Source organism: Cynocephalus volans, chromosome 2 (genome assembly GCF_027409185.1).
Source record: "Cynocephalus volans isolate mCynVol1 chromosome 2, mCynVol1.pri, whole genome shotgun sequence".
In the NCBI taxonomy this organism is placed as follows: Eukaryota; Metazoa; Chordata; class Mammalia; order Dermoptera; family Cynocephalidae; genus Cynocephalus; species Cynocephalus volans.
In genome coordinates, this window is record NC_084461.1 from 30,968,284 (window position 1) to 30,992,227 (window position 23,944).

General features: G+C 40.3%; 1 protein-coding gene across 2 annotated transcripts in view; it reads right to left on the minus strand.

The window, feature by feature from the left end:
- Positions 1–23,944, minus strand: part of ADAMTS12 (ADAM metallopeptidase with thrombospondin type 1 motif 12) — a 339,684-nt gene that overhangs the window by 138,915 nt on the left and 176,825 nt on the right. For both annotated transcript variants that reach the window (XM_063087212.1, XM_063087211.1), the window contains exons 4-5: positions 8,891–9,087; positions 8,032–8,115 (exon numbers count right to left, since the gene is read on the minus strand). In XM_063087212.1, the coding sequence (XP_062943282.1) occupies positions 8,032–8,115; positions 8,891–9,087 (281 nt within the window). The remainder of the gene's footprint in view (positions 1–8,031; positions 8,116–8,890; positions 9,088–23,944) is intronic.

Below are 23,944 nucleotides of genomic sequence, written 5' to 3' on the forward strand. Positions count from 1 at the left end.
AAGATAATACAAATCTTTTCATGAACTTTTTGAAGCACCCTCGTGTATTGTATTATTTCACTTATATAACATTCTTGAAATGACAAAATTATAGAAATGGAGAATAGATTATTGCTTTCCAGGAGTCAGGCAAGTTGGTGAAAAGGAGGTATAAAAGGTATAAAAAGGGTAGCATGAAGGACCCTTGCGATGGAACTGTTCTGAATGTTGATTGTGAAGACGGTCACACAAATCTACATGTGATAAAATTACATAGAACTAAAGTACCCACACACGTGCATCAATGAGCGCATGTAAAACTAAAGAAATATTCTATTGTACGAATATTAATTTCTTGGTTGTGATGTTGTACTAAAATTATGAAAGGTGTTACCATTAGGAAAAAATGGGTGAAGAGTATAAGGAATTTCTCTGTACTATTTCTTATAACTACATGTCAATCTACAATGACCTTGAAACAAACAAAAAAAAATACAAAAATATCTTAAAAATGAAAACTGGTCTCAACCAAGGCTAGAGCATTGAAATATAAGATCTTATAACACCTTCCAGTATGATTCTATGTGAGCTACTTATTGATTACATGTGAGAGCCCTGAGTTTTGAATCAAAGGGATCTTGTAATGTTTTAGATGGGTTACGGTGGGTAGGAAAAGCCCACACATACACACACATTCACATACTTACATACCACACACTCATATACTTACATACCCATGCACTCACACACTCACATATCCACTCTAAAGTTAATCAATTTCCCTATTTAAAGAGCCATGAATGTAAAAGCTTATTAGAGTTGGGGTGGCCACATAGGCAGAAGTAGATATAGCCCTTGCTGTCCCTTGGCTCACAGAGTCCCTGGTGGGGATACACAGCTCAAGGTGGGATCTTACCAGATGTGAAAAACTCAGTTTTCCAATCAGCACCTGTAACTGAGACAGAGGATACAGGAAGAACAGCAGGTTAATGTGGGAAAGAGGATTTCAGGGGTGCTGACTGATGAGGAAAAAAATAAATAAATAAAGGTAGGGCCCTAAGTCCACCCTCAAAATGTTGCTTGTTTTCTCTCTATTGTTTTTGTAGGTTCCTCTTGCAGACAAAGCAAATGCATAATTAACTGAGTTGCTGATCATTTGCAGCTTGGTATTTTGCCCCTGTGTAGAACTTTCATCTCTAATATGTGGCATTTAACACAAGTTTGGTGACATGGTCTTCAGGATAACTTACTATGTTTCTATTAAACGGCACTGCTCTTCAAGGAGGCTTTAATTGAGCAGGGTTGTTTTTGTTTTTTCCCATCCTCCTCAGCTTCTTAATCTCCTCTTAACCCCTTAAAAGGGGTTAAATCCAAGAAACACTTACTTGTTTAGTTTCTGGGATACACTTGATCACAGAAGCCCTGTGAAGAGTAGTTATACATAAGACCATGCAGCTCAAAGCATGCACAAGATGAAAATGACTTCAGAGAGATTATGCTGGTTCACAATCAATATGGGGGGACTTGTGCTAAACAATTTCCATAAGGCATCCTGGTAATTATTTTAATGTGTCAAAACAAACCCTTATCACACAAAATTTTTCCCATTTCCTTTGTGAACAAAAATAGACTTCCTTTTTAGTTCATTTTTTCTCATGCCATCTTTGTAAGCTAGCCCCATTCACTTCCTGCTGCCCCTTTCCTATATATTTGAGTATGTGACCTTACAGGACAAGGAGCTGACCTGGAGGAAATCAGCAACAATTCACAGAAATAGCCCCAAATGGGAGATAAGAAATGATTTTGCAAGTACATGGCTTTTGTTATCGATTGTTCTCTCTTTGCAAACTCTCTCTGTAATGAAAAAAAAAAAAAAATCTGATATTGATTTCTCTGGGAATTCCTGGTAGCAGCTTTTGACTCAGTTCACAATCTAACAGTGCTCTGTAGGCCAGACTTAGGTTACTGAAAGAAAGACAATGGGCAAAGAGGAGATGAGCAGTACAACGTTTAAATGCTTTGCTAATATTTTTGACATCCATCCATAAAGAATAATAATTATATAGGCTGTTATAGACCCACACATTAGCTGGCAAGTGTGTGCATGTTGGGGGGCAGCCAGAATTTCTAAAATCAACAGGCTTTTAGCTCCAGAGTGTCACAAAAGTGAACCCAACACAAAATCACTCAGTAAACCAAGAGAAAATTCTCCATGAAGGCCTTCCCCTCCTTCCTGCCTATCACCCCTATTGCTGCTCCTTCTAACCATCCAGACCCCATCCCTGGGCCCATCCCTCGGTGGTATTGTCATCTGGAATCCACTTGGCTTTAGCTTTATCCATCTCACTCTCGTCCCAGTTTTGTCCCTATCCTATTCTTAAAAGAAGCCTCCAACTTCTTATGATCCTAATCTTGCCCTTTAGGTTTTTTAATTTTCCTCCAAGGACTCTGAAGTCCTTTTGAAATAAGCATAACAATAACAAGTGTATGGTATTGTTGAGGGAACTAAATAATGATGGTGATGATGATAAGAAGACCGATACTAGCAAGTAACATTTATTGTGTGGTTTCTACAAGCCAGATACTATGCTACGTATTCCATGGATTAATACGTTTGATTCTCACAGCAACCCTATGAAGTAAATATTGTTATCTGCATTTTGCAAAAGAAGGAAGTGAAGGCACAGACAAGTAACCTACCAAAGTTTATACAGCTAGCAAGCAGTGGGACTAACTATAAGTCTTGTCCTTTCCACAATGTCAAGCTGCTCACAAGAGTTGGAGGCAAGATTCTAATCACATCTGTAATCCCTGGCCCAAGAGGGGAGCAGAAAGGCCATTAAATGAATTGGTCTAAAGTGGAAAGGGCTAGAAGCAAAGATTGTGTCCAAGTCCCTGAAAAGTATTAAACCTAGCATTAGGGTCATAAAACAAAAATGAGAGTTTGATTCAGGGCTGATGGAGGCAGGTAGGAATGAGAGCAAATTGTCTCCTATCTGAAGCTACTCAGGTTTTCTTGGCTCATGGTGTCTTAATAGGTTTGACATATCTTTCCAGATCATGATTTTGTGAACCTCGGTTTCCACTGCTCTGAAATATAAACACCTAGTCTTTGAGAAAGCCTTCAGGGTGCTCCAAGGTAAGTTTCATATCCAACACCCAATTTGTTCTCCAAATGACATGAAAATGCATAGTAGTTTTTACATGGCCAAATAGAAGCTGCATTTTATGTATTTTATGCATTTTATGTAGTTTAACCTTGAAGGCTCTGGAATCCACCACAGAAAAGTAAAGCCCAAAATGGTGTTAGCTGTCAGATGTGCATAGAATAAGATAGACACGAGTTCTAGAAAGTCACTGATAAAAGAGACCTACCTCAGCAGCCTGCCTCAGTATTCCCCCTTCAAACATTTTCCTCAGAGTGGTCTCTCTAGTTTCTTTTTTGTTGTTGTTGTTTATATTTTATTTACTCCATTGTTTATGCTTTAAGAGATTTTAATCAGCAAAGTGTTACTTTATTACTGCTCTGGACAACATTAAATTTCATTTGTTGGTTTGGAACTATCAGAATATCCCATAGGATTAGATCCAAACCCCTTTATGTAGCTACAAGGTCCATTGTGACTTGGCTGCAATTGACCCTCCCCTCCACCAAGTGACTCCTGGCCTCATTCATACACTCTTTCTCTTATTTAGTATTTGAACAAATATTTATTGAGGGTCTATTATGTACCAGTAGAGCTAAATGGTGAGTTACCCCAGACCTTACCTCTGCTCTTAAGTCTTTCATACTAATGGAGAAAACTGCCTCATTCTAACAGATGTGAAATAACAACTGTGATACGTGCTCTGAAAGAGAAGTGCACAGCGTTATGGGAGTGTATAATCAAATCTCATTGGGCATGGAGGTCAGGGAAGGTTTCCCCAAGGAAGTGACACTTGAGCTGAGGTCTGAGGGATTAAGGTGTTAACTAAGTGAAGACAAGAGGGACGACTGTCCAGGCAGCAGCAAGACCAGTGGCAGGACCTGAAAAGCATATGAATACCAGATCACTGCTATATGCTGAGAGCTAGGGGGGCACGGCAAGAAATAAAGGAGGGAGGGAGTCAGAAACCATTGGAATGCTTTAATCCAGGGGTGGGGGATAAAGAAAGGCAGTAGGGTAGATCCGATCCGATTATCATCTTGGATCGTCCAGGCTGCAATGAGAAAACAAGATATAAAGGAATCGAGCTGATTTTAAGTAGACCAGAAAGAATATACAACTATAGTCCAGGAAAGAGATAACTGTAGCTTGCATTGAAGTGATGGAAGTGGAGATGGTCAGTTAAAATGGAAAACACCTGATGATGGACTGGGTACGGGAGGGAGAGAAGAAGGTGTCATGGAGGGCTTCCAGATCTCTGGTGTCTACACCTGGAAGGATGCTGATGTCACACATGGAAACAGGCAACCCTGGAACAAAACTAGGTGTGAGTGGAGGTGGGCAGGTTTTGATTGGCTACTTTCTCTTCTGCCTCCAGCACAGTCAGATTGTTTTATTTTTATCACAAGGTTTCTCGGCCTCCCATTTTGTGGTCCAGTATTGTGATGTGTTCACTGCTTCTCAGATGCAAAGTGCTACTTTAAGCACTAAGGCCATTGCTCATGCAGGTCGCTCTACCTGGAATGTTGTTCCTTCCTGGTTGATTCCTTCTCCTCCTTTAAAACCTGGCCTTGATATCCAAGTACCTTCCTTATCCCAGGTACACTTTCTGTTTTGTTTTGGCAGCTGGCCAGTATGGGGATCCAAACCCTTGATCTTGATGTTAGCTCTGTGCTCTAACCAAATGAGCTAACTGGCCAGCCCACAGGTGCTCTTTTTTATACTGACAGCAACCTCAATTTGAAATTTTCTATCTTTGTGCTTTTGTGCTGTAGACTCTAAGGTTCTGAGAATCAGGAAATGGAACTTATTCTTATTTGTATTACCAGTGGTTAGTGCAGTGCTTGACATATCGTTGATGCGCAACTCTCTTCTCATTTGCAGATGAAGAAAAATGGACCACAGAGCAAAAGTCTGATGTGACTTTTTCAGAGTTGCCTACTGTATGATGACAGAGGCAAATGAGAACTCAGGTGTCCTTGCTCAAAGTAGTGACAGCCCAGAACCTCACAATGTACTTCCTGCCTATATCTGCCACCCTGATGTTACGTAAGGCTGGAATCATTGCTGTTTGCTGTGTTGGGGCTGCTCATTAGTCAAAGATGTGAAAAATAGTTTGAGCTGTTTCCTGGGAATCAGAAAGATGAAAATTGTGAATTGCAGTTCTTTAATGAGATAATAATTCTGTTGCCAACTTGGAAACCTTGTACCACTAAGAGATTCTGTAGAAAGCTGGATGAGGGCAATGTCTGGCAAGTTTGAGGTGGAGTATGCCATGACATTCTGAAGCAAACCATTGGTGACCCTTGCACTTGCAAAATCAGGTGGAGGTAGAAAAACAATGTGATTGTGATAGAATCAGGGGGAAGTGGCCAATAGAATCCTTCCAAAGAACTCCACTGGCAGCAAGGCATTGGCCCAGTGACATTGTTTCCTGTGAATGAAGAGGTGTGAAATTCTAAGGGGCCTGATCCATGAAAGCCATATTTTGAAATCCTCCCAGTGGTACTGATGGGACAGTAGACATTGAAGATTTTTCCTTCTCACATCTAGAAGAATCTTCCTTTTAGGGGATCTGAAAACCCTAAATCTTTCCATACATCTGTATCTGAGGATGCACATATGCTCAGCCATTCTGAAATAGTGAAAATTTGTACTCCAAGGTATTAAAGTATAATTTTCGAAAAGTTAAAAACATAATTCTCATACAAATATGTAATACTCTCATACAAATAGTGAGCAAATGTTAAAGATGTATTTAACACACAGGCAAGATGGAAAAGCTGGTTCAAAGGCAGACACCAGAAACTGATTCAACTGTAGCCAGTGAGAAAAAATGCTGGAAAAAGATTGCTAAATCAGATATGAAATTAGTTGATATTCCACAGACCAATAAAACCATAATCTTCCATTTTGTACCCTATGAGTTTTCTAGAAGTCAGCATCTAACTTTACCATATCTGGGCCTTAATCAATAGTGAATAATAATCAAATCATGTTACATTCCCATCGCATCAGATAGGTCATGTTAGACATTGAAAGGATACGTAGTTTTTGTTTTGCCTGGTTTCCAAGTTTCAGATAAATTTTCTTAACAAAAGGATCACAGGAAGGGAAATAACTAATCTGTTGGTATTACAAGATACCCAAAGTATGTCTCGGGTGATGAAGGGACATGGGGCTGGTACAGGAGAGAAGGCAAAGGGATCCAGGCTCCAGAGACCATATTTAAAAATATCTTCTGACTTTGAGGCTTCTCCTGCCAAGAAAACAGTAAGCCTGCCTTGGCGTTTTGACCTCAGGTCTTGTGCTGCTGGAAATCTGAACAATGCCCTTCTTCACATATCTCAGCTGTGGATTAAGGTCCACAGACTACAAGGCCATTTCATCAGGCTGGCTTGTTTCTTCATTCATTAAATTTAACTTCATTCCTTCATGTATTTATTCATTCATATCTCAGGCACTGTGTTAGGTGCTGGGAATATAACAGAGAATAAATAAACACAGTTTCTGCCCTCATGAAATTCACATCCTGGCAGTGGCTGAGATAAGCAAGAAAAGAATAAACAAATACACAGACTAAGAACAAATTGTGAGAGTGCTACCCTTCTGTAAAGGAGAAGAGCAAGAGGAGCTAGCTTTGAGTTGGTTGGTCTTCGAGACCTCTGTGAAGAGGCCTGAGGAGTGAGAAGCTGCCTGCCATGAGCAGAACCAGGGGAGGGAGGTTTCAAGCACTGGGAACCATAAGCGCACAGGCCACGAGTGTTCCATAACCTATCCGGAGCCCAGTGAGTATGAGGAAGCAAGGGAAAGAGTAACAGAAGGAAAAACCAGAAAGGTGGGTGGAGGCAAGATCATGAAAGTCTCTTTAGACCACAGAAGAAATTCTGAATTTGTTCTAAAAGAACAGAAATCCATGAAAGGGTTTTGTGCAGTGGAGAAACTTGGTTTGTATTTAAGATGATCCTTCTGGCTGTATTTAAAATGATTGTCCATGGAGAATGGATTATGGAAAGCTAGGCTGAAAACAGGAACACCATTAAGAGTTCACTGCAGTAGCCTAGACAAGACATAATAAGGCCAAGCCAATGTGACAACTGTAGAGATAATGAACAGTGAATGATTTTGAGATGTCTTTTGAAGGTAGGCCCACTGTGGGACTTGCTATCAGACGAGGAAGAGAAGAAAAAGAGGAATGACTCCTAGGCTTATGCAACCCAGTGCATAGTAGCACGGTTTACTGAGATGGGTAAGATGGTGGGTTGGGTCCTGGGGAGGCAGAATTGAGAAGATTTGGGCAGTGAGTAATTAGGAATTCCATTTTGGACTCATTAAATTTCCAAGATTGAGTGGTATATATGACACATCCAGACTGAGATGTCAAGTAAGCAATTGGATATGAGTCTGGAACTTGAGGAAGCGGCTTACGGTATCAACTGGGAGACTCATCATGTCAATATGTCTCTGAGAATAGATGAAACCCTCAAAGGTAAAAGTGCAGAGGGCCCAAACCTGAGATGTGCTAATATACAAGAGGTAAATTAACAGTATAAAAACTTCAACATTTCCATGTCTGTCCTAACTTTTATTTAAATCATCCAATCATATCATGATTTAGTCTATTTCCACCAGGGGACATTCTCAGTGACTGCTGTTAGTCTGATTTGTATGTAATGCAATGACTGCCAGGTGATTCCTACTATATGTATCTTGGAAATCTCCCTCTCCCACTCAACATCGCTGAATTCCCAAGAAAATAACACAGAAATAATAGTTTCTTTCTTAACGGGCTTGTAGACAACTTTCTGGTGCCCTGTTCCTTGTCTATCAGGAGAGCTCCTAAAGAAAGGAGGTAGAAAGTGTGAGGATACAGGGTGGAAAAGTGGAGAGAAAAACTATTGCATACCTCTTCTTCTTCAAGGAGAATGAGCCGAACCACGACAATGTGAATTGCGTTGCCAATACTTGGGTTATGGAACAACCCAGTGACCTGGAGTCAGAAATGGAAACCCATTAGCCCCAAATGAATCAATAATAGATAAATGCAAGAGGGAAAAAACAGCATTGTGATATACTTAAATAGGGGTTATCTTATAGGTCAGAAATTTTTGGTGGAGTGCAAAGGTGAGTGAGATATGCCCCTGGTCCAATTCATATTATGATATTTTCAAACAACCTTTCAAGGTAATTGATTGGCTTTGTGATTGAGGGATTGATGCCTTTCTTTCCTTTTATCCTTTCCCTAGACTTGAGTCTTCCTCTCTTTTATTATCAACTACTCAGACAAATACCTTTCCCCATTTTGACAGGATTAACGCCTTGTCTGGGAAGGCAGAAGACATCAATAACACAAAGGGAAAGCTTAAAATTAGGGGTCATTAATGATATTCCAATTCCAACTCTAACTATCTTGAGGACACTATGTTCCAGTTCTCTGCCTCAGTTTACTCATTTGTGCACTATCATGAACCAATGAGACAAAGTCATACTAAAAGGATAAAGTCACTTGGTAAATACCTAGTAGAAATATGTAAATGATAAATTACAAATTTTTCCCAGGATACACATTTTTAAGAGAAAGAATAATTTGTCCTGAATTTCCATCCTTATTCACTTAAGCAGGGAATAGGCTCATATTTATATATGAATGTAAAATAAGTTAAGAGGGCAAAAATGTATCTCTTTTTTTCTGTGGGGGGAGACATCTATTCAAATGACATCTATTCACCAGTTGCCCCTCACCCATGCTGTCTGGCTTGGCATACCATGTTCATGATGGTGAGGATGTAGGACTCCACGTTCTCACTGCCGTGATACTCGACCATCTTTGTGTCGGCCACCACCAGTGTCTCCACCCATCTCTCCCTGCTGATGGAACGCCGAGAGAGGCTTCTGCTGGGCACGTTGTTCCTCTCCCACTTCTCTCTCTGTAGATCTTGCTTCTGGGAGGTGCCAAGACTGTCTAAATATTAAACAGAAAGTAACAGGCTCATTCTATATATCTCTCATACATCATCTACATATGTCTGTAAAGATGAAAGGCCATGAGTTTAATTTTTGTCTAATGCATGAATGCAGTGTACTTACATACATGATGGAAACAGAAGAAGAGATCAGTTTAAATGAATACAACCAAGATAACTCAAATTTGAATCTTATAGGGAGGTTCAAAAAGTACTTCTTTAAAATAATTATTACCTACTTCATGACATTATGTCTTTCACTATTAAAAAGATATTATAATTAAGAATGGGAGCTTCCTTTTTCATGTCCTCCTCTAAAAAATTCAGTGTCTACTGTGTGCAAGGCAGCGTACCAGACTTTGAAATGCCAAATTGCTTATCCTCGTGAATATTCAAGGTAATCCTATTCACAATAGCCACCAAAAAAATGAAATATGGTGGAATGGAAGACCTATGTGTGTGTGTGTGTGTGTGTGTGTGTGTGTATAAAACTATAAAACAATGGTGGAAAAAATTGAAGAAGACACAAATAAATGGAAAGATATTCCTTGTTCATGGGTCAGAAGAATTAACATCATCAAAACATCCACATTACCTAAAGCAATCTACACATTCATATCAGAATACCAATGACATTCTTCACAGAAATAGAAAAACAATCTTAAAATTTGTATAAAACCATACAAGACCCCATGTAGCAAAAAGAACAAAGCTGGAGGCACCACACTTCCTGATTTCAAAATGTGCTATAAAATTAAAGTAAACAAAATAGCACAGTACTGGTATAAAAACAGACACATTAACCAATGGAGTAGAATAGAGAACCCCAAAATAAACCCATGCACTTACAGCCAACTGATTTTTGACAAAGGGGCCAAAAATAGACACTGGGAAAAGGGCAGCCTCTTCAACAAATGGTGCTGGGAAAACTGGATAGTCACCTGCAGAAGATTGAAACTAGACCCCTATTTCTCATTACACAAAGAATCAACTCAAAATGGATCAAAAACCCAAGACTATGAAACTACTAGAAGAAAACATAGGGGAAAATCTACATGAAATGGGAGTGGGCAGCGTTTTTTGAATGAGACTACAAAGGCACAAGCAACTAGAGCAAAAATATACAAATGGGATTACATCAAACTAAAAAGCTTCTGCACAGCAAGGGGCACTGTCAACAAAGTGAAGAGACAACCTGCAGAATGGGAGAAAGCCAACTACACATTAGATAAGGAGTTAATATACAGAATATATAATGAACTTAAACAACTCAACAGCAAAAATCCAAATAACCCAATTAAAAAATGGGCAAAGGACCTGGACAGATATTTCTCAAAAGAAAGTATACATATGGCCAATAAGCACATGAAAAAATGCTCAACATCACTAGTCATCAGAGAAATGTATATTAAAACCACAATGAGATTTCATCTTACTCCAGATATAATGGAGACAAAAAATAACAAATGCTGGTGAGGATGTGGAAAAAAAAGGAACTTTCTTACACTGCTGATGATAGTGTAAATTGGTATATCCACTCTGGAAAACAGTATGGAGGTTCCTCAGAGAACTAAAAATAGATCTACCCTACAATCCAGCTATCTCACTACTGGGTATATACCCAAAGGAAAGAAATCAATATATCACAAAGACACCCACATTTCCATGTTCATGGCAGCACTATTTATAACAGCCAAGAGATGGAATCAACCTGAATGTCCATCAATGAACGAACGGATAAAAATCTGTGGTGTATATACACAATGTAATACTACTCAGCTGTTCCAAAAAAAATGATATCCTTCATTTGCAACAACATGGATGGGACTTCATCATGCTAAGTGAAGTAAGTCAAGCACAAAAAGATAAATACCGCTTGATATGTTTATATGTGGAATCTAAAAAAGTGGTTCTCATAGAAGTAGAGAGTAGAATAATGGTAATCAGAGGTCAGGGGGGTGGGGGTGGAGGAAAAGTGGTGGACTAATAAGTATAAAACTACGTTGTCTACCGTAAGTAAATCATTGTGCAGTATATGCATGTATTGAAACAATATACTATATCCCACAAATATGTACAAATATGTATAAATAAATGTTGAAATAAAAAATAATAAAACGGGACTCTGCTCTACAGTTTGTATCCTCAGGTCTCCAGCTGAGATCCCCCTCTCCTTTCAGGCACTCAGGGGTCTAAGGTTAGAAGTTGGCAGAAGACTGGCATGGGTGAGAAGCTCGTAGAAAAAAGTAACTTCTCTGCTTTCTTTTCTCACTTCTTTACTCTCCCCCTTTTCTAACTTTTATCTCTCAGTGTTGGAAAAGAGAGTTGCTACGGGCTGAATGTTTGTGTCCCACCCAAATTCATATGTTGAAGCCCTAATCCCCAATGAATTGGTCTTTGGAAGTGGGGCCTTTGGGTGGTAATTAGGTTTAGATGAGGCCATGAGGGTGGAGCCCCATCATGGGTTAAACGTGCTTATTCTAACAGAAAAAGACACCAGAGCTCTCTCTTTCTCTGCATGAGAGCACACAGCAAGAAGACAGCTGTCTACAAATTAGGAAGCAGTCCCTCGCCAGACACCAAATCTGCCCACACCTTGATCTTGAACTTCCAGTCTCTAGAATTAGAGAAATGATCTTCTGCTGTTTAAGGCACCCAGTCTATAGCATTTTGTTATAGCAGCCCAAGCTAACTAGGATAGAGTTTTGAAAAAAAAAGAAAAAAGAAGACATCATTAAAAAAAAAAAAAAGGACATCACTAAAGTCCATCAAGTTTCATTTTTCAAGCAAATAGTCAGGTGAGTTACTCAGTAGATGGTTGAATAGGAGGGAATGTAGAAATGAGAGATGGGGTCTGATAAAGCCATATATCTATTTTTAAATTTTCAACAAACCCTACATTAAGCACTTGCTAAAGTTCAAGTTCTAAGCAACTCATACAGCACAATACCTCATTTAGTTGTGCCAACAATTCCATGAGATAAGCCCTAATGTTATTACTGCTGTGTAGATGAAGAAACTGAGACTCAAAGAGATTAGGTAATTTTCTTGAAATTACATAGTAAACAACAGAGCCTCCATCCAGCCAAGTCGTCTGATTCCACTACAGCAACAAAAAACATTTATACAACAGGCTTTAAGGGCAAGCCTGTCTGTGAACAGAGGGAAAGAAGTTAGGGCTCCTTGTCTTTATGCAACAGCCAATCTAACTGTGGGTAACACCACACGAATGTATGAAAATGTCATTATCAACCTGCCAACGATTCCCAAAAAGAGAGATATCAGTTCTATCATGTATAATGCTAGAAGCTTTGCAGAGGTGGCAGGATTTGAACTGGGCTCTCATTGGACTGAGCTGGTAGAGAGGATTGTACACATCTGGACTGACCCTGCTAGTCCTGATGAAGTCATACTAGATTTGACAGAAGAAGTGTTCCTGCTAATCAGTTTAAGAAAGCACAAGAATTTAGCCTTAGACATCTGTCTCCAAAGCTTACTGACAAAGCCTGCTAATCCTTCTGGGCAGGTGAGGTGCTGACAATTTGGGAAAGCTCCCCTGAGCCCTGCAGCCCCACCATATACACACTCTGTTTAGAGACCCCTCTTCTGGGCTGGCACAGCTTCTGGGCATGCCTCAATCCCAGCACTTTCCACACTGCTATAATTTCCTGTTACTTGAAGGGTTGTCCAATTAGCCTTGAAGCAGACAAATGGCAAGAAGGACACCTCCCTTAGCCTATACTCAGCACCTAGCACCATGCTTGGAAAACCATGGCACCCAATAAATATCTAGTGCAGAAGTGAAGGAAGAACTGAAGAGGGATCAGAACTGGTTTATGAATCACAAGTCAGGAAGGCCTGCAAAAGTTGTCTATCTTTTCCCATGTGATGACTTGTTTCAATTAGAGAATTCTCCACACTGAGACTGTGAAATGTTTGTCTCCAGGAGAGAAATCCAGCTAGATGGGCAGTTTAAGTAAGGACAATTTCCAGTGCTGGCGGAGGACTGATTTTCCTAAACCTGAAGCTAAGGGACTGAGATGTCTGTCCAGTATTGGCCAAGATGTCCAGGGCACCCTGTGCACTAACAGATCAGAGGTCCTAGAGATCTCTGGGAAATACAGTTTATCAAGTATTTATTTCTTCCCAAAATGCTTAGGCAGCTCTTCACAAAGCTCTCCTTAGGGCTTTCTCAGAGTCTTTACCCACTGCTGATCTCTCAGACTCAGGGTCCTCTGCAGAGAGGCTTGGAAAACGCCTTGACGAAGTTGCACAGTGGCTGGAGTAGTACCAGGGAGCAAGGACAGTGAACACAGAGACAGTGGAAGACTCTGGAGATTACAAGGTTCTGTGTACTTTCAGGGATGCTTCATGCCAGGAGCTTCCAGCATGGGCAATGAGCTGCCTCTTCTGCTTAGGGAATCGCTCAAGGCGCTGCCTCCTACCCTAATGCCACTCTCGCCTCCCACGCTCTATTCTGCTGCCTCATGACAGATTTGCAGTAGAGAAGGAGGAATTCTGCCTAGCCCATCAAGGTTGACCACTACTTGGAAAATGGCCACTATTTGGACCTACTGCCCTATTTGAGATCTAGCTTCCCTCAGGAGGACCCACTCAAGTTGATCTTCAGCCTACACTCTGCAGACAAGTGAGACCCAGTACCCTGACTCCTACCTTCCTGCCATCCATGTGAGTGAGGGTCCCAAAACATAACCCCTCAGCAACAACATGGCAACACAAACATTAACAGCTACCTCTGATGAAGTGTCTGTCAAGATCCCAGCCTCTGGATCGGTCATTTGTCATGTAATTCGCACTATCACAATATGAGGCAAGTCTTATTAGCGCTGTTTTAAAATGAGAAAAATGAGATTCAGAGAGGTTAAATAGTTTTTTTTGGAGTCTCACAGCCAGAAAGCAGAAGAACCAGCATTTTAGCTGAATCAGGCTGAATCTCATGTAGCTGGTGGCATGGAGATAGGAGTGGGTTTCTGGGAATCACCTGCCTGCAAGCTGCAATGTAAGGAATAAAAAGTATCATCTAGGAGAGAAGGAAGACCTCAAACCAGCTGAGTCCTGGCCCTCCAGGTCCACACTATTCCTAGGCAATGCTTGAAAGACATTTGTCTAGGAGAAGCTCCGTAAGTATTATGTGACATTTTGATATTAGCTTTCTGGAGACAGTGTCCTGCTTCTCTTATATAACCCAGACAAGCGCCACTCACTCAAGATGTCTGGGCTGAACAGATGACTCCAGGAACAGAGAAAGAGAACATCTTAAGGTTGGTGGGGCCAGAATAGCTCCTATCCAGGTCCACAGTTGATAACTGCTCACTCCCCAGCCCTGTGGACTTGGCTCAAGCCACTTGTGAATGGAGCCACTAGCAAGCTCCATGACCTTGGACAAGCGTTCTCACCTCTTCCCCTGTCTAATGGAGAAACCAAATTGAATTCCTACTTTAAAATTTTATTTTAGTCATGGAAACCTTTCTTTAAACAAAGATTATGTGAGGAAAGTGAGGAAAACAAACAAACAAACGAAAAACCCAAAGCTGCTGTGGTCATCGGGATGTGACAGATAGCCTGTGAGAGGGATTCTACCAGATGACACCATCTCTAATGATCTTTCCAGCTCTAGTGTTTTCTGAGTTGGGCAAAGACACCTTTCCATTGTCCATGCATAATTGTCAGCAGTTTGCAGCCACAATACACTTGCAACCAGACTCCTTCTTGGCAGAACATCGTGGTCTTTTCCAGCAGAGCTGAAGATCAATGCTGCTGTGCCTTTCCAGCAACTATGGCCAAGCAGCCAGAGGTGTCCACCTCTTCAGGCCTGCTTTGGGTAGATTTAAAGTGTCTCAGCTAGGAAGGCCATTTTCATTCCAAAAAAGTTTACTTATTCACTGTGAACCAAAAATATTTTTACACTTACGTATTATCCATTTCTCAAACTATCCATTTCTCAAAACTGGCCACTGTTGAAGTGAAAACAGCTGTCTTTAAAGATAAACAAGTGAAGCAACAAGTGTTGGCAGCTAGTAAATGCTTAAAACATGTACTCTCCAGGCACAGCAGTGTGGACAAAGAGTCTAAGCACCTGGAGAGAAAAATCAAAATGAAACGTATTCCCCAGGAGCTAAACGGTTCAGCCTGTTACTGTTCTCACTTCATTTAGAATATGTCAAAAAGGAGGAGATAAATGATGCATCATTTTGGACACATAAAACTTCCCCAAATAAAGACATAATTAAATAAAGTATAGGTAAGAGGGATGTTTTAAGATCTCTCCAGAGAGTCCACAATCAGAATGAGATGTGAATTCATAGAACAATTAGATTCACTATTTTTTATTTTAAATTCTCTATTTCATTCATTTCTAACATTTGTAACAAAAACCAATTCCACTGATTTGAGACCTAACCCCGCACACTTTCTTTTCCTTCCTTACCCTCTGATAGAAATGTGCTGATGCATTTCTCACAATGAAGACCAGATGCAGAGGAGGCAGCTGGGGGCAGAACGAAAGCAAACAAAAAACTAAATAATCAACCAAGTGGTTAATGAGGCCCAGACTGCATTCATAGAACTCAGTTCATAGAGCTCTGCCAAGACACTTCCCTTAGCTGAGTGACTGAGGGAGAGATGAATAATGAAGGGGATTTCACACTTCAACCAAGCCCCCGTGAAAGGCTTCTCATAGTCTCTAAGTCCTCAGTGGTAAGATCTCCATTGCTGAAAGAGTTTACCCCTGCAAAGTTACATTTTGTGTAAGGTATGGAATTTCTACCTGCCTATGAAAGACTACTATACCGTGAATCCCCAAGTGGGGAATTTAGTACACCATTTACAATGAGCCCCACTTTGTTTTCAGAGCTCCGAGTAATACCTAGTGTTAAACAGCACACCGCTTGGGAAACAGAGCTTTTAAGGAATGCTAGCTCAGGAAGGGAGTTAGATTAAATGACTGCTAAGGTCTCTTCAGATTATAAAAGTCTGTCATTTTATGATGATCTGCATGGAAATGAAGGAGAAAAAGTTTAATCCGGGAGCTATGGAGTAGGAACCAAAACCCAAGGTACCTGTTTCTTCAAGTAGCTTATGTTTTCTCCTTAAGGTTCTCCCTGGTCTTGATAGAGGTTTACATCATGATGGACCAGAAAGACCTATCACTAAGTAGAGCCACTGAGGGAACAGGAGAGACAGGAGAAAGGGTCTCTTGAAGAATGAAGCTCTCTTCCATCTGTGGGGAGACGGGTGATGGACCAGCATGCGTCCACCTTAGCATGTACTTAGGGCTGGTCTTAAGCATCTGCAGGACCTTCCCAAACAAAGGGCCACTCTGGAACTCCATATCTACCTTCTTACACATTCTGGCAGTAGATGACTGACTGAGTTTTACAAACACAGTTTGTGCTGAATAAATACAGTGCAAATTGCTTGACAGAGTTTTCTCAATGCTCACACAGACCTAAGGCCAACTGTTGATGTAGAAGGAAAAACGAATCAGTGCTGTCCACATAGACCTAGGCCACCTAAAGGTGAGCACCCTCTCAGTGTCCCTTCCCCATCTGCCCTATCAAACCTTTAAAACCACATCAAGTACTGAACATGCCTGAAGTATTCTGTGCCTTCCTTTAGGATGACTGTCACACTGCCACTTGTATTTGATATTCTTTCTTCCCATCTTCCTCCTTGACGTTTTGCTGGGCACATGGCTTCCTAGCATAAGGACTAAATTTCCCAGCCTCCTTTGCAGCTACATTCTGACCAACAGGACACAAGGGGAGGGAGTAGGCCACACGACTTCCAGAACTTTGAAGGAGGGCCCAGCTCTTCTCTCCCTCTTCCTCCTTCCTGGGCTAAATGCGGGTGGTTTGAACAAAGAAGTAGAAGCCAGATGTTGAAGAAAAGAGAACAACGCAGTAGAAGACAGATAATAGGAGGAGCCTGAGTCCCTGATGATTGTGAAGATAAAGGCCCGGATGTTTTATCTCCAAATTTCGTTTATGTGTGACAGAAATGAAAGTCTACTTTTCAGCTAGAATGGAAAAGTGCTGTTTTGTCTGTTTCCTTCACTCCTTTATCCCCTGTACCTAGACTGGTTCTTTGCACATAGTAACAATACCTGTATTTTAAATAAATAAACCTTATCTCAGGTTTACTGTCACTGAAAACACATATAATCCTAAAAGATATGTTGACAAACCCCAATCCATGTTTGCAGGCACTGTCTCTTCTCGCCCATGATCCTCAGGGCATGGGTTGCTTTCATCTCCAAGTGGTAGCATGTGATCCACCCCTCAGCTAAGCAAGTTAAGTGTAAGTAAACAGTGAGTTTTTCTTTAGTACCTACACTCTGTCAATACAGGAATAAGATTGACCCCCTGCTAATGGCTTCCAGAAATAGGATATTCAGAAAGGGCAAATGCTCACTCTTGTTCTGAAGAAAAGGATTCCATGAGTCCTATATTGGTCTTCTTAAGAGATCTGAAGGAACCAGGGCTTACTGGAGACGAGCAGTGAACACAATTCGTGTTTGGGAACCTCCAATCATATGCACTTTTAAATGAGGCAGAAATATTCTGGGTGATCCTCTCTCTACTGGCATCACAGGGTCAGCATGTCGGCAAGAAACCCAGGATTTGGCTATCTTTGTTGCTGCCACCTCCTCCCAACCACACATAACTGCTTGATATTTCACTTCCCCAACTTGACTCTGGGGCATCAGTAGGTTTAAGCTCTTCCCATACCCCTCAGAGTCCCTCAGAAAATGAATAGCCTCATCAATAAATGTCAATTTGGCAAGACAGCAATAATCAAGCTGAAAGTCAAGAGTAAAGAAGTCTTTGAGTGCACTAATCACAGAAAAAGATCACAGAGACGTTGATAAACCATCTGCCCTGTCTTTCAGTAGACAGCAACGAAATAATTCATGCTAATGAAACTTCATTTTTAAAAAAGGTGAAGGAGATCAGATATATACATGGTCATACTTACAAACATATGGACATATTATATCCCTACATACATATGGGCATATTTACAGTTCTTTTCTTCTAATGCTCCAATTTCATGCAAACATAATGTGTTGCATGCCAATTAATACACAGTATTTATATTCATTCATAATTCAAAGTGTTCTGTTTTTCTCCTAGCACATACAGCCTTCCTCTCACCCTGAACCTAGGCCAAAATCGGTACATTTCCTTACAATTTTCTTCTGTGGGATCTTTTTGGTTGGTTGTTTGGTTTTATTTGGTTTCTAGTTCCCCCTCCCTGAGAATGACACTTTTCAGGTTCTAGCTTTATGCAGGTGTCTGCTTCCAGCTTACACCTTCTATGGTTCAGAAACCTGTCCTCAGTCCCCCACGCGTGGGCTCTTAAAATCCAGGCACAGGACTCCAGGAAGCCATCGTCTTTAGCATTTGGTTAGTCTCTGTGTCTACATCCCCATTATTTTTTCTTTTCTTTCTTTTCTCTTTTTCTTTTTGTCTCTGAAAATTTTGTGCATGTTCTTGACCCACTCCACTACTTGCATTTAAAGAAAAATAATATTTTTTAAAACTCTTCATCCAGAATTTTTAAGTTTTCCATACTAGAGGTAACAGATAGGGGGTTCTGCAAGCCATCTAGTCAATGATATTTTTGTGTCATTTTTCATAGTGAAAGTCAGCCTTACTATATTTACAAAACAGTGTACTTACTTTACAAAAATGCTTTTGTAAAGTTGGAAATGCAGCAGAATATATAGTTTCCCAATGTGTTACAAGAATTTATTTGTTTCCTAAATTGTCTAAAGGCACTGGACATATTTTTTCTTAGCCCTCTGGGACATCATAGGCCTGATGGGAGAAACTCAGGAGACATAAATTATAATATTAGGGGACATTATATCAGCTTCAATCTTGGATCACTGTTCTTTTGTGACAAGTGCCAATATGAGAGACTCTACAGAATGATATTATACTTTTAGGAACCAAAGGCGGGATTTTATCTATTAACAAAAGCAGCAAATAAAATGGATTTACCACTGTTAGTTCTCTTACCTCCAAGCTCTACGTTTCATTTAATTTTCTTCTGCCTGGACAAGCCTAATGTTTTGGACAGCATCTGCCCAAAAGAAACCTTCACAAGGGAGAACTGGGTCGTGTCTCACTCACTTACGTAACTCAAGACTCAACACAGAGCCTGCCGGCTTTCAAATACACATTAAGTATTTGCTGAGTGAGAACATGGATTCAGTTGTTTTATATTTGTTTGCGGAGGCGTGGTAGTGTATAGAGCAGTAAACAAAACAGAAAAAAACTGGTATTCACATTATAGTGAATCTAATCTGAATTTTGTCATTCATTCTTCAAACATGAGCTCTTTAGGGCCTGACTTTGGGACAGTTAACAAAGGTGAGTACTCTAGAGACGCCAGAAGTAGAAAAACCAGCTGAAGGGCTCATCTGGGCTTCATGGGACTCACTGATTTGTAAATGCTCTGATCTGTAATGCTCTGGTCTTAAACAGCTGTCTGAAGGCAAAGGTAAAGTCAAGGGTGGGAGGACACTGGGCCCTTGGCAGGACTGAAGGCAGGTTTCAAAGGCCCCTCGGGGCCTCACACAGATGGATCAGGCTGGGGACCTGATGCCAGTGAAGGGCCCACATTAGCATTAGGTAGGTCTCTAAGTCCCCCTTATCTCTGTCTCTCCACCTCACTCTGGGGAAAAGTTATCTGCCAGAATGAGAGTGTGTATTTCAAATGCTGAAGGTGTCAATGACCAGAAGAAGAGCAATTATCTAGAAAGTTTTAACAGGAGTGTCTTTTGGCAAGAGAAAGTCACTCACAGAGAACACTGGAGCCTGACTACACAGGTCAGGGCCATAATTCAATACACCCAAGCCCATAGCTGATGGTCAGAGTCTGGCTCTGATGGGAGGTCTAAATCCCACAACTACCGAACTGACCTTTTCCCAACTTTCCTTGAAGGCCCCCCTTCATTCATCCAAGGGACATGTCATCCAACATCAAGCTTAGTGAACCAGCATGTTAACTTAGAAAGTCATTTGTTTCTCCTTCCCAGACTCCACATTTTTCACCACACATTTACCCACCTCCAGCACCCAGCCCCCAAAGTAGAATGTTAACAATAAATGTGCTCACATGTTAAAACTGGGCAAGTTCTGTTTCCTAAATGAAATACTATTCTGTGAGTAAGGTTCTCTCCTGCCTCCAAGGGACAAGAGAACCCATAAAATAACAAGACAAACTATTTCTATTTCAGCTCTGGAATTTCTTGGAAGTCATTAGAGAAAGTGAGATTGTAAGTAATTTTTTTCTTTTATCTACTTTACTATACTTTCTGTATTACTTTTATAGTTAGAAAAATAAATTTAAAGAAAAAAAGACTCTACTTTTATTTTCTTCACCACACTTTTATAATTTACCAGCAGCATTTTTCTGAGTTTCTTCTCCAATTCTCTTATTAATGTTTGTCCTTTTAACAGAGTAACCAAGGCTGTTCTCCTAAACCATCTAAAGTGCTATCCTAGCAACAGCAATCACTTAATAATCTACATAATTATTGAGAAATATAAATCTATCCAGGTTGGCTATGAATTCATGTCCTGGTTCTCCAAAGGCAGAAAAATAGACCAGGGGAAAAATGCAAAATCAAGGAGAGAAAAAAAGAGAATTATTCCTTTTAAGTAATAAGCCAGACATTCTTCTAAGAAGGTATGTAACTGGTAAAGAGATTCGAAAATAAGAGCCAGCATTTCAAATAGGGAACTACAGGTACATAAAGTATAAAGGGAAAAGACTGAACTCAGAGAGCCAGATAAACACACTTTCTGGGGTGGCGGAAAGAACAGTGTGGTATAGAGAAACGCAGGCCAATATAGTGGCCACCAGCCACATGTGCTGACCAAGCACTTGAAATGTGCTACGTCCAATTTGAGACATGCTGTCAACGTAAAATACACACTAGATTTCCAAGATTTGGTATGAAAATAAGAATGTAAACTACCACATTAAAAATTTACATTAATCACATGTTCACTTGTATTAGCCGACCTCAAAAAAAAAAAAAAAAGTTGAAATAATAATATTCTGGATATCTTGAGTTAAGAAAATTATTAAAATTAACTTAATTTCACCTAGTTTTTTCCTTTTTAAACTTGGCTGCTAGGAAATTACATATGAGCCTTGCATTTGTGGCTCACATTATATTTTTATCACAGAACATTTGTTTAGAGCCCAAGACACTTGGTTATTAATCCAGGGTCTCCTAATTATTTACTGTTTTAGCTAAAATCAGACTCACAGAATTGGTGTAAGGAATGAATCAAGCACAATAATTGCCACATAGCAAAGTCACAATAAGTATTACTTTGTTTTCTTCAATCCTATTTGCAACAAAAGAGATGAGATTCATAACAGATCACAACTCTAGTTCCTCTCATTTTTAGTTAAGGCTTATTTAATTCTGATTAAGAAGAGCTATGTCTTTAATCAACCAGCCTGCCTCATCCCTGCCCTCTCACTTCGTAAAACATCTGTCTAGTTTTTCACCCACTAGAACAAAGTGATGTGGAAGCAGGACTCAGAATTCAAAAATTTTTATCAGTTGTTTTTCCATTCTCTTTTTTTGGGAGAGAGAGAGAGAGAAAGAGAGAAATCAGTAAGTCCTGACACAGAGATTTATGCTTAAAAGTAACTTTCTGTTTATAAGTGCATGACTGGATAAACAAAATGCAGTGTATATGTACAACTGAATATTAGTCTTAAAAACAAAGGAGATTCTGACACATACATGGGTGTTACACTAAATGAAATAAGCCAGTTGCAAAATACTGTGTGATTCCACTTACACGAAGTAGCTAGAGTAGTCAAATTCATAGAGACAGAAAGTAGAATGGTGGTTGCCAGGGGCTGAGGGTCAGAGAGGGGAAGAGAAGTGGGAGTAATTGTTTAATTAGTCAGAGTTTCAGTTTGGGAAGAGGAAAAAAGTTCTGGACAGATGGTGGTGAGGGTTGAAAAACAATGTGGATATACTTAAGGCCACTGAATTGTACTTTAAAAACGATTAAAAAGATAAATTTTATGTTATGCATATTTCACCAAAAATTTCTAAGAAATATTTTTTTTTAAAGTAATTATCATGTTAGATGGTGGCTGTTGAAGTAGATACAGATCTACCCAATTTCCTGCACTTTTTACACTTGCTCAACAAGCCCCTCAGTGATCTTTAGGTCCCTAAAGAGACTCAATCACCAATCACTGTTTCACAATCACTAAAATGTGCTCATTAAGGTGTTAATATTTCAACAATTGGAGTTATCAAAATAAGGCTTTCCTGACTAACCGACAATGAACAAATTTTAACTTGCCAGAAGATCCACATTCCAGTTAAATGAGGTTTGTCAAAAACATAAGTTAAAAGTTTTTTCTCTTGACCTTTCCTGGATCCTTGACTGCAGCCTGGCTGGTTCTGCCCTAACCTAATTAGAGGCTGAGACCAAGGCTAGTGTCACAGCTAATGAGAGCAGCAAGGATCACCCAACATCACACAGCTGGCTTTCCAGGAAAAGCAAATGAAGGGAAGGATATAAGCCCCGGAGGCTGCTTCCAGGACTAGAGAAACTACAGAAGAACTCGAGTTTGAGTTGCTTTTTAGTAGAAGTATTTATGAAAGCTGTGTAACCGCTATGACTTTCTCTCCCTGTTGTGAGGCTACAATTCATCCACCAGTGCTGGCAAGCCAGTCTTGGTTTAACCTTTATGCCTCTGCCCACTTCCGCCCTCTTGAGGCTATTAGAGTTTCCTAGGCAGCTCTTTTTGGCTCAATATTGTCAACCTGAGATAGTGCCCTCTGTAGGTCTGCATGCTTTATTGGACTGTACATTTTAAATCGTTGTTTACCCCTTCCATTCTGTTGATTTCCTGTTTGTCCAAGAAGGCAGCTCTCACCATACGCACCTACTGCATATAACGCCTCTCTCAAATGTAGCTTTGGGCCTCCCAGCTTCAAAGATAGGGACTCTCGGGGACCGACTTCTCCTGCAACCAGGCACACCGCCACTGCCCTGGGGCCACCTGAGGTCCTAAGGTATGGAGTCGGGGACAAGTCCCCCTCTCCTGCAACCAGTCAAGGAACACACCAAAAACACCACTTCCATGTGGGTGGCCCACCACATCCACCACAATAGCCATGGCTTCCACAAAAGTGGTTAGATGCTACAACCATAGTGTAGATGTCCCGTCAGCCACTTGAGTGCATTGACACAAGGAGAGTCATAAGTGGAGATCAAAGAAAAGAAGAGGATGTCTCTATCTACAAGGCCCATTCCAGAGTGACAGAAGAAGCATCTGCTCTATGATAATATTAGGTGACCCGAACACAACTCTCTCAGCACTGGACAGATCATCTAGGCAACAAATCAACAGTGTAACCATTACTCTTTCAGAAGGAGAGAAGAAATCTAGGGTTATCAGAGGTGGGGGGGGGAGTGAGAGGGGGTGGAGAGAGATTTGAAAAGGGGCATAAAGAATAAGTACAATTTGTAATAATATATATGCTAATTATATTGATTTGATCAACAGACATCAATGTTGAACCCCCAAAATATGTATAATCAATTATGATTCAACAAAAAATATAAATATATTAAAAAAAACAAAAATAAAAACAAAAAAATAAAGATAGGGGCTCTGAAATCTTCTCTTTTCAAAAATGGAATAGTGAATTCAAATACTTAAACCGTGATATTTCATTAGGCATGAGGTATTGTGCATGTCCTCAGAACCTTCCAGGCCGGCATGGAGCTCTCTAGAAAAAGAGGAAGTATAAAATATACCTCTTACTCTCCA